At 39.0% G+C, this 12,448-nt stretch overlaps 1 protein-coding gene across 4 annotated transcripts in view; it reads right to left on the bottom strand.

Moving 5' to 3' along the window:
• Sos2 (SOS Ras/Rho guanine nucleotide exchange factor 2) overlaps positions 1-12,448 on the bottom strand; it is a 102,898-nt gene that overhangs the window by 78,410 nt on the left and 12,040 nt on the right. For all 4 annotated transcript variants that reach the window (XM_038335753.1, XM_038335755.1, XM_038335754.1 and 1 more), the window contains one exon: positions 391-516. In XM_038335753.1, coding sequence (XP_038191681.1) covers positions 391-516 — 126 coding nt within the window. The remainder of the gene's footprint in view (positions 1-390; positions 517-12,448) is intronic.

Here is a 12,448-nt window from a genome sequence, read left to right as displayed (position 1 = left end):
GACCTCTTTAGTTAATTTTTGCCTGTCATAAGAGACGAGTTGCAAGGTTTTCCCCTCCATTTATCCACACATATTTTCTTTCAAAAATTTTTTTTGTGGGGGGACAGGGGAACGGAACAGGGTTTCTCTGTGTAGCCCTGGCTAGCCTGGAATTCACTTTGTAGACTACACTGGCTTTGAACTCACAAAGATCTGCCTGCCTTTGCCTCCCAAGTGCTGGGATTAAAGGTGTGTGCCACCCTCCACCTAGCAACTTTCCTTTATATTTCTTGAAATGAACTGAGCATATATCACATGTAATTTCAGTGATTTTAGTTTCCACAGAAATTTAGAATGACAAAGATGCAGAAATTAATTTCATGGGTTCTTTATGAAATGACATAATTTTACCTCTACATCTTGAACAGTCCTTGGTTGAGCCATGCATAACTTATTAAGCAGCTGAAAAATCAGTTCTTCAATATAATAAAGGGACTCTTCATTAGCTGAGAGGGTGGGATGTACTTGTTCCTGAACCTTGAAAAGAGAAATTCTCAGTTAAGGCACTGGCAAATTAATATGAAATAAGCAAATTCAATGAGAAACCTACATGTAGTTACTACTTTACTAAAATGGTTATATACCAACATAAATATTTTTAATGCCAAAAATGTAAGGGTAGCTTGAGAGATGGCTGAGCAATGAAGACTACCTGCTGCTCTAGCAGAAGACAACAGTAGATTCCCAGCACCCGCATGGCCACTCACAACTGCCTATAACTCCAGACTCAGGGGACCCATATGTCCTCATCTGACCTCCGTGGGCACTGCAAGCATGATACACATAAATTTTTTTTAAAAAATTTAAATAAAAAACACTATTTGTTGGTCTGTGCTCCTTTTTCTTAACTGTTTTTTTAAACATTTTTAAATTCTGAGAATCTATAAAAAGTCAATGGACCCTCTACTTCCCACTATCCAAAAAGAAATGTTTTCAATGCTGGGAAGACAGCTGTCAACCAAGTGCTTATCTTGCATATATAAGACAGTAAGTTCCATCCCCACAACCCAAGTAAAAGCTGGGCATGATGGTACATGCCTGTAATCACAGCACGGGGTAGGTGACACTGCTTAGGTCACTTGAGCTGGCCAATCAGCCTAGTCTACGTGGTGAGTGTCAGACCAGAGAGAGATCCTGCCTCAAAAAGCAAGGTGAGGATTGATGCCTAAGGCTGACCTCTGGCCTCCACATGCACACACATGCACCCAAGACATACCCACACCAATACATGCACCCACAAAAATATACATACTCATGCAGTCACTCAAACATCCCCCCACACACACATGACAAAGCATACTCCCTAAAATATTTTTTATGTTTCTTTTTTATCTTAACCATTTTTTTGCTTTATAAATAATACCATTCAAAATTTCCACCTCTTCCCATTTCCCTCCTACTTCCTCACTTCCCCTCCCCTCTCCTTCTCCAGTCCTAAGAGAGAACAGGGTACCCTGCCCTGTGGGACGTCTAAGGCCCTCCCCCCTCCATCCAGGCCTAGGAAGGTGTGCATCCAAACAGACTAGGATCCCAAAAAGCTAATAAAAATATTATACATAATATTTTATAGGAATCATAGCTATCTTTAATCTACCTAAAATATCTACTAGAAGATTGTGAAAACTAGGTCCTGAGTCCCAGTAATAGACAGAGATACTTCTGAAAACCCCTACTAGAGACAGTCTGAAGTAGGGCATGCTCAGTATTCATGTGCCCCTAACTGCCACTACTCAGTTACAATTTCTTTGAGCTCTTACAATTTTTTTTTCTAAAGCTAGAACCTGGTAATTTACCCTAATACTCCAGTGTGACTGGATATAAGAAGCACAGTAACAGTTACACCTGAATACTGCACACAGCTGTTGAGAAGCACTGAGCAGTGCTCTCACTTTTTATGCCAAGCACTAAAAAGGATGTCAGTACTATCGACACACGGAACATAACAAAAACCTTAAATAGCCTCACAATTATTTCTGAAAACTGGTTCAGTAACTGGAAAGCCTTTCCACAAAGAAATCAGAATGAGATAATTTGGTTATCAAAGTTTAGCATGAAATTTTCCCTTACACAGAGTATACCACTCCTGAAAATTATCAAGGCATAAAACAATGTATTTTTTCCTCTCCTACCCTCTAAGTCTGTGGGATTGGCGGTGAAGCTCCTTCTTTCACTCCTACATTAATATTTGTGTCTTCATCTTTGATCAATATCTCAGAGAGCTACTGACTTTACTAATCTTGTCAAGGACCAACTCCTGACTTCCTGTTTCTCCCATATCTGGATTCTGCACTTCAGCTGTGCTCTGCTGTGCTGGTTTCCTGAGACAGCCCCCTCGTCGCTGTTTCTCATCTTCTCTCACATACACACTGTCTATAAAAATCTACCTTTGTGAAAACTAAGACTTTTAATAAATTTTCATAATCAAAGTAATCACTAATTTCTAATATACTTTAGAATCCAGAATTCATAAACATAAGGGATTTTTTAGGCTAAGTATTCCCATGTAGCCTAGAGTGGCTTGCCTCCTCCATGCCAGGATCTGCAGAGGTGTACTGTCAGTCCTGGGTTACACATGCGCTGTAAAGATGTCCTGCATTGGGTCTAACATATTTGTTAGGTCTGCGGTTCTAGCTCATTGACAGAGTGCTTGCCTGGTACAGTAAAGGCTCTCAGTTTGATATCAAGAAGCATAAAAGAACACAACACAAAATCTCGATGACCTCAGGTTTTAAAATTTGTTGAGACTATAGTCCACTATAGTTGGCATCACTGACAAAGAAGAAATACAACTATCTTAAGCAAACTCACTCAGTAAACAGAAAAAGACTGACAGACCTATTTTAAGATTAGCTTAGATATAAACAAAAGACCAAAATGATATGCCATATGCCATTTTCACCCAAAAACTCAGAAAATCAAAATAAAATATCAGCCAGTTAAATTCCACTACACACACACAAGCACAGAGGTACCCAACACTACAAACAAGTTTGGTTTCTCCTAGGTAACAAAAGTTGGTTTAATGCTGGAATAATCAAGTAATATAATTCATCATGTTAACATATTAACAGAAAACTTGTATCCATGCCAACAGATGTAGAAAAAGCATCTGAAAACAAACCCAGCACGCATTCATGATAAAACTTTTCAAAGTGTTTCCTTAATTTAATGGAAAATTTTTATTTGTAAAAAGACATCTATAGGAATACTATATAGTAAAATCATAGTTTGTAGCACAAATTCTAATTGGTCTTAATAATAAAAACTCAGACTCAGATATAGGGGTTAATGCTGAAGATCGGAGAAGCAGAACAGCCAGCTACTACCTCTTACCTCTACCTCAGACCAAAAGCACGATCCTGTCTCCACAAATCCTCAGACTGAATGCTGGCTCTATGAATCTTCAGACTGAATCTTGTCTCCTTCCACCTTATATTCCTCTCTCTACCCAGCCATTTCTCTCCAGAAATGTCACTGAGTTCGTTTGTGTTGGCCATCTACTGCTGTGCATGGGACCTTACCGGGAAGATTCTAGCGTACGTCCATCTTGGGCCGGAGTTTCATCGCATCTGTCTCACTGAGGAGAGGCATGGCGATCGCCCGAGGCATCTGCCTCACTCCCAGCATCCTGTTCTGTCTACTCCACCCACCTAAATCCTGCCCTATCAAAAAGCCACGGCAGTTTCTTTATTAACCAATGAGAGTCCTCCATCACTGCTGGATACTATGGATGCCCCAACAGTACAGAGGAACTTTGGGTGACTGTCCAAGTAGCGAGATGTCTCAGTCATTTCTAGAGTTTTGGAAGTTGCTTACTTCTTGTTCACCTAGGTAATATTGTGTCCTTCTGGAGTCTTTGATGGAGTTGAAGAATAAATAGATACAGTTTTCCTTAGTTATGATAAAAGATAAAGTAGATATAAATATTGTAACTGTAATTCTTGCCTGATAACTGTTTTGTTATATGTAATTTTACTATGTTAAAGTGAAAGCCTTTCTTTTTTGTTTAAACAGAAAAAGGGGAAATGATGTAGGTGGGTCTTCTATCTAGCTGTTGCTTTCATTGGTTAATTAATAAAGGAAACTGCTTGGCCTGATAGGTCAGAACGTAGGCGGGGAAGACAGAACAGAATGCTGGGAGGGAGAAGGCAGTGAGACAGATGCCATGAAGCCAGCCACCAAGTCAGACATGCTGAATCTTTCCTGGTAAGCCACCACTTCATGGTGCTACGCAGATTACTAGATATGGGTTAAAGCAAGATGTGAGAATTAGCCAGTAAGAGGCTGAAACTAATAGGCCAGGCAGTGTTTAAATGAATACAATTTGTGTGTTGTTATTTCGGGTGTAAAGCTAGCCGTGTGGGATCCGGACGGGATGAAAAGCAGGCCTGCTTGCCTCCTCACTACATACATAGGGAGTTCTATATGTAGCATGTACAAAGGACTTCATAGTGAGATCCTGTCTCATTAAATAAAGGTATTACATTAAAGAGTAAAAAGACAAAGCTAAACCACTACTTAGGAACACATGGGAAAGGGAAGACTACTAAGAGGCAGTATCTTCTGGAGTATTTTATTCATACAAATGATGGCAATGTGCCACTACCTGAGTGGCAATTAAATACCCACGTTCTCTAATTGGTGTGCTCATCCTTTATGTGCTTTCCAGTTTGTGTCAAAGTTAAAAGAATCATCTGGCAAGCTGAGATGATTTAACTGAGATAAATCAAGGAGATAAATTACCACTAAAATATTTTTAATTAATATCCCTAGTATCCAATTCAATGAATAAAATTTAAATGATAGAATATTGGAGACAGAGAATAGATTGCACAATTGAGAGGGAGTGGATTATGTACATGAAGCATTTTTACTAGTTCCAGACAGTTAAGATCAGAAGCTTGACAGCAATGCTTTTGTATCTAAGCCCAACAAGTTATCAATCAAATATGATGGTAAAAATAAAGGCATCCTGAGACATGACATAACAAGGATATATGTATATATGTATGTATGTGTGTATAAGTATGTATGTATGTTCGTATGTATGTGTATATATGTATGTATATATACAGATATCCCACATACCACTCCTCATTAAGACTTTGATGTATACAACATTAAGACAAAACTAAAATCAAGAATGAGAAAACCATGGGTAAAAAAATCAATATAGAAGAAAGGCTAAAAGGGTGCTCAGGATTAAATTAAATTATATGACAGAGTCATACAATAGGTATCAGGGTCACCAGTGCAGACAGAAGCATGTCAAAAGACTCTGAAGAACTGTCTCAACAGATGACATCAAGAGCATACTTAGCGGAACTAAAATTTCTGGAGAATCTTGAGACAACTGGCAGATATCCTGAGCTTGAGATTCAGTTCATAGAAAACTATGCAAACAAGAAATCAAGATAATTACTAGTGCCACTAGATAATTATTAGTGCCATTAAAAGCAAAAAGAAAAAGTGCTTTAATATAAATAACACAATGAGTCATAATAATATAAGGATGAATATTAACTCAATCAAAACCAATATACAGCCATGTGGAAGGAAGGCAGGAAGGTACACATGGCAGAGGTTTGGGGGAAAATATTTCCTCTCACACATCCGTAGTGATATTTTATTTGTATTTTAATAAAGCTTGCTTGAAGATCAAAGTGCCAAGCTAAGCCACTAAAGGTCAGGTATGGTGGTGCACACCTTTAATCCCAGGACTCAGGAGACAGAGGCAGATGGATCTCTGCAAGTTCAAGGCCACCTTGGGCTACACAAGATCGATCCAGAAACAGATCCAGGGTGTTGGCTCACCTCTTTAATCCCAGTGTTTGGGAGTCACACACCTTTAATCCCAGCACTAGGGAAGTGGAGATAGGAGTGATTTGGCTGGGTGCAGAGAGGAATATAAACTGGGGAAGAGACAGGAACTCACTAGAGTGTGGAGTCTGAGGTTTGGTGGAGACACAGTACAGTCCAGGCAGTCTGGAGATTGTCCCTTCAGTCTGGGCATTGGTAGAGGTAAAAGGTCTCTATAGTGACTGACTGCTCCTGCTTCTCTGATCTTCATCTTTAACCCGTTTCTGTCTCTGGGTTTTTATTATTTGTGCTACACACTCCCTTCACCTGATGAGAGGAAACCTTGTAACATCTACACTGTACATGTCCACTATATTCTTGGTATAAAGACCCTTTTTTCCATTTATTTATGTACATATGTGCATGTGTGCATACACACACATGCCATGGCATATGTGGAGGTCAGAGGACAACCCGAGAAAATCAAATTCTTTTCTTCCACCACATTAGTTCAAGGTTTGCACTCAGCACCAGGCTTGGCAGCAAACGCCGTCTCAGTGACCATAAGAAATCCTATTTCTACAAAAACACTCCCACGGCTAGTGCAGTAGACACCATAAGGCCACTCCAGAGCATCTTTCCAGACTGTAGGTACACGGAAAGCTAGGCTAAGATAAGCCTAGCTGGAGTCCATGTTCTCTGTGACTATGAATACGGTAAACACCCTGCAAAGCAACTCTAGAACTAAGCATCTGGTTTCTTGTGCCAACGTCTTCATTTCAGGTAAGAAAACAGTCTATGGCCATACCACTCCAAAGACACTTGATCTCCTCAAATAAGAGAAGTCATAAAAATAAACATGCAATGTTAAAATCGTCCTAAATGCTCTCAAAAAAAAAAAATCAAGAATGCAGTGGAAGATAACCTATGTTTGTACTTCCATAGGATTTATTTACTACCTTAAAAACTAAGAGACAATAAACAAAAATGACCATATCAGAACAAACAAACATCAATTTTTCAGAAAGAAGGATAAAAATTATTTTCAGTTCTTAACAGTAGAATATTAAGTAAGACCTGTATTGCAGTTACATTTTCAATGCCACAAGGTATTTCCTTCTCCATACACTGTGAGTAGAGCAACCATAACATACATGTAGACACACTTAAGTATTTATTTAAAAACCTATTTCTAGGGCTGGAGAGATGGCTCAGAGGTTAAGAGCATTGCCTGCTCTTCCAAAGGTCCTGAGTTCAATTCCCAGCAACCACATGGTGGCTCACAATCATCTGTAATGGGGTCTGGTGCCCTCTTCTGGCCTGCAGTCATACACACAGACAGAATATTGTATTCATAATAGATAAATAAATATTTTTTAAAAACCTATTTCTAACATTATATTTAACAAAATACGGAAATTTTACTATTTATCTTTTCCAGGTTTCCATATTCATAAACAAAAAAAGTTAGTGCATTTGTTTGATCAACTAACATTTGCATTTCAAAAAATATAGGCAATAAACCTGACTTTCTGACATCTATTCCAAATTCTTCATTAAAAATTTCTACAGAAATACAAATGGCTCAAATGTCCTTTAAATCCTGAATGGAGACCAGGGGTGGGACCTGGTGGTTTTTCTTCTAGAAGTTTTGTAGCTTTAGGGTTTACTATTTAGACTGGTGATCTATTTGAATTAATTTTATAAGAGTTGCAATAATTCTGTTTATGGTGCATGTATTTATTGCACATCGACAGCTGGGCATCTCATCACTGTTAATGAATGGCATCTTATTGCTAAAAGTCTTTACACTTTTATAAAAATGACTTGTACATACGCATACATGCACTTATCCCGGGTTGTCTGTTCTGTTCCTCTGGTTTTGTTGGTTAGATCAGAGCCATCAGCTTAAGCGGCTGTGTAAGGTGGTGATGCCTATGATCCCAGCATTCTGGAAGCTGGGGTGGGGGGGTATTTTCAAGCCACTTGTTATTTAATGGAACTCTTGGTTTTGTTTTTTAATAGCTAGCTACTTGATAATGTTTGCTCTCCTATATTTCTTTATCTCAAAGTTGTTTACATTATTTGAGGGCCTCTCTTTTTATGTAAGAAATCTGGTACTCATGTGGCAAAGGCAGGTGGATCTTTATGAGTCCAAGACCAGCCTAATCTATAAAGTGAGTTCCAAGCTACACAGTGAGAATCTGTTTCAAAAAAAAAAAAAAAAAAAAAAAAAGAAAGAAAGAAAGAAAAAAAAAATCCTGGAGGTTTGTGGTGTTGGGGTCTGTAATTTCAACATTCCAGAAGGCAGGCAGGATGGGGGCTCAAGGACAGCCTTGAATACATAGCAAGTTCTAGGCCTGTCTAAAGGAGACCTTGTCTTAAAAAACAACAAAGAAAAGCAAAACAAAATCTTCTAAGTGTTCTATTATGAATGAGTTAAAATACAACGTAAAGGAAAAGACCATAAGGTGGGTGAGATGGCTCAGTGGGTAAAGCAGTTCCTGCCAAGCCTGACTGCCCACCCGGCCCCATCTGCAGGGAGGAAAGAGCCAGGTCCTGGGAGTTTTTCTCTGACCTCCCACACATCAACTGCAGCTGTACACCTGCTTTGTCCGAAATGAATAAATGTAATTTTAAGGTTTATTTTTTAAATAAAATTTTTTTATTTCAAAGATCATTAAAACTTTAATGAAATATTGTTGATAGGAAAGACTGAAGACTCAGAAATACGGCTTAATCAGTAAGGTGTCTGCCGTGCAAGTATTAAGACCTAAACTTGGATTCAGACCCATGTAAAAAGCTGGAGGCAACAGCAAGAGCCTGTAATCCCAGTGCTGGGGAGGCAGAGTGCGAGGGGTCCCCGAGTTCATCTGACCAGAACCGATGAACTGAAGTGGCTACTGGAGGCTTAGCAGATCCCAGGGCAGCCAGCTCTAGTCCAGCTATCCTAAACATGCAGCGAGGTGAAGCTGGACCTGCGCTGGTGTTCCCTGCTGAATTTGCTTCCTGCCTTTTCTCTGGATGGTCAACATGGTTCTTCAGCAGGGCCTCCCGTGTCTCAGCCCACACAGAGCAGAGCTGGATGGAAAGCTGTGTCTCATATCAGCCACAAGCTTCCTCTGCTGAGGATGCACCGCTGGGACTACCACCTTCTAGACCCACCACCTCAGAGGATGCCCTGGAAACTCTCTCCACCTTCCCTTGCGGCACTCCCTAACAACTTCTTCACAGACTGGCAACCTTTCTCAGCAGAATGGCCCCCATGTGCTCTAAACTCACTCTCGAATCTCCAGGACTGTCCCCCATCGCCCATCTTCTCCAATAAAGGACACTAACTTTACAGATAAAGTAGAAACTGGGCATAGTGGTGCATGTCTTTAATTCCAGAATGTGGGAGGCAGAGGTAGGCAGATCTCTCTGAGTTAGAGGACAGCCTAGTCTACAGAGTGAATTCCAGAGCTAAATAGTGAGACCCTGTCTTAAAAAAACAGTAACAAATAAGGTAGAGAGCAACTGAAGAAGACCCTCTGTATCCATCTGTGACCTCTACCCACATACTCACATGAGCATCTGCATATACACAGACACATATACAAACATAAACACCACACACATACACACATGCATGCGCTCACACCTCCGAGAAGAAAGATACAGACTTTATTTTTGGATCAAAATACTCAGCGGTATAACATATCAATTTCTTTCAAATGATCTATAAACTCAACAAAATTCCATGTAAAATCTCAGCACGCTTTTTAACAGAAATTGATAACGTAGATTTCAAAGTTCTTACACAGAAGAGACCCTCAAATAAAATAAACAACTTTGAAAGAAAAGAAATATAGAGCAAAAACTATCAGAGAACTCTATCAAAAACAAAACCAAGAGTTCCATTAAATAACAGGTGGCTTGAAAATAGCACTCTCCTGCCTCAGCTTCCAGAGTGCTGGAATCACAGGCATGCATCACCATGCCTGGCCTAATTTCAAGAATGTCTATAAATAGCCATCTAAGCTGAGTGGCACTGACCTAATCAACAAAACTAGAGGAACAGAACAGACAACCCAAGATAAGTACACATATGCGTATGTACAAGTCATTTTTATAAAAGTGGAAAGACTTTCAGCAAAGAAGACACCATCTGTCCATGTGTAACACATACCGTAAACAAAATTATCGCATTATTTATAAAATTAATTCAAATAGATCACCTGTCTAAATAGCAAACCCTAAAACTACAAAACTTCTAGAAGAAAAATATAGAAGCCAAGCATGGCCGTACACACTAATAATTGTAGCATTTAGGAGGCTGAGGCAGGAGCCTCACAAATTTGAAACTGCAAAACAATTTCCAGACCTGTCTAAACTGCAGTGTGACTGCCTCATAAAACCAAAATCAAAGAAAAGAGGAGAACATTTTTTCTAGTTTGGATTCAGCAATGATTTCTTAGGTATGACATATCAGAAGCATAGTCTTAAAAAAGAATATGTAATGCTTCATAAAATTCTTGATTTTCCAGACCAGCCTGGACTACATATAAAGATTCTGTCTCAAAACAAAACAAAACAAAAAGTTGGTGTTAAGAGACTGAAAATATTTAAGACTCGAAGAAAATCTCTGTAGTTTACCTATCTGATAAAGGACTTGTAGCCAAACACAGAGATTCTCAAAATTCACTAAGAAAAGCAAAATGGGTATATTATGAACAAATAATAGAGAAAGCTGCAGAGCTAGCAAATCTTAAGAAATATACACAACACCGCTAATCATAGGGAAATGCAAACCAAAGTCTCAAGACACCACTGCACAGACATTTGGGGGCTAAAGCTAAATTATTAAGGGCCAGTAGGAGGTAAAATTCTGGAAACAGTTATTTATTTTCTTCTTTTGCAGGGCAGGCTTGTGGTTAATTGTACCAAGAATTGAACCCAAGCCTTCATGCATGCTAGGCAAGCCTTCTACCACTGAGTTTATATCCAGAAGTCCTTTCTGTACATTCTGTTTTAAGGTAGCATCTCATTAAGCTATGCAGCCTGGCCTGGACCCCAGACAGGCCTCGGATTTATGGTCTTCCTGCCTCAGTCTCCTGAGTAGCTGGGACTACAAGCCTATTGACACTTCACGTGACTTGATGGTTTCTTGGAATCTGTCAAGAGTACAGTCTTTGGTATTATCCAAGACTTGTACACAAAATGCTTACAGTAATTTTATTTGTAATAACCAGGATTTTAAACCTAAATTACAATAGGTAAATAAACAAAACTATAGTACATCTGCACACCGGAGTGGTGCGGAGCAGTAAGAAACTATCAGCATTTCAACACAAATAACTCTCAAAGTAACTGCACCAAGTGAAGACAGTAAAGCTACCGCTCCAAAAGAAGTTTCTAGTATAAGATTCCATTAGCATAAAACTCTAGAAAATGAAGCCCACAGTGATGGCAGATCAGTGACAGTTGGGGTATGGGCAGTGGAAAGGGAGTGAAAATACAGCCAGGAGGAAATGTGGAGCTGAAAGACACACTGTCTTTATTTTTTCCTGAACAAGGTCTCACCTCACTTCTAGCCCAGACTAGAACTTGCTTTGTGGCCCATGCTAGTTTTGAATTCATGAGTCTCCTGCTTCAGAAGCTTAAAAGCCAGGACTACAGAGGTCTGTGCTCCCATCCCCAGCTCGTGTTTACTATATTGTGTTTTCAATGATATGTATACATTATAAGAACTTATCAAACTATACTCTTTAAATACATGTAGTTTTTATACATCAACTGTCATCAATATAGCTATTAAAGAATACAATATTTAAGGGAGCATTCTCCTAATCCAGGTAGATAGTCAAGATGCACTATAAAATCAGGATCCCTCTGTTGTTCTTTGTTTGCTTATATTTCCCCAATCTTTTATTCCTAACATACAGGTAAACTCATACCATATCTCAGCCTGTCATTAGAGTCATAGCCCTTTCATAGTAACCTTAAACACATGCTAAAGAGACTCATAACACTCTTGACTCCACTCATTGAGGGGAAACTAAGAACGTGGTTAAAAGAAATTGGTTTTACTTCATTATATATAGCGTAATGTGAAGAGGGAGAGGAGAGATAAGGGGGAGGAATGGGAAAGACAGGGCGACTGCTACCCCATGACAACATCCACAAAGGTATTTCCTACTCATGTCCTATTCCCACGTCTATTAAGTCATTTCTCAGAGTCAGTCTCTCAGCTGGGTGCCCTCTTGACACTCTCTCAATACATTGGTTTATTGAAAATGTACATAATTATAGACTAGGAATCTGATTCCATTTAGTTTTATAATAGGAGAGAGCTTACCATAAAATAATCAAATATGTAAGAAAGGCTACTAATTGAATCTAAAGTTTTTGTTATTAAAAATTCCCAAAATGAAGTATATGCCATATAAACTGTAAGCACCTTCCCATAAAGGCAGGCCATTAGTCTATAAAGCCAAGACAGCACAAGGAAGCAGAGAACATGAATTAAGTGTTCTTCTGCAGAACATACAATGCTTAGATATTTATAGTTCATTACTATTGGCAAGGTAAGGAAAATAAGCATAAAACTTAAATCAAAACTATAGGTATT

Source organism: Arvicola amphibius, chromosome 7 (assembly GCF_903992535.2).
Source record: "Arvicola amphibius chromosome 7, mArvAmp1.2, whole genome shotgun sequence".
Classification (NCBI taxonomy): Eukaryota; Metazoa; Chordata; class Mammalia; order Rodentia; family Cricetidae; genus Arvicola; species Arvicola amphibius.
Note: the sequence above shows the minus strand (reverse complement) of the source record. Positions and strands in the feature narration are given on the sequence as shown.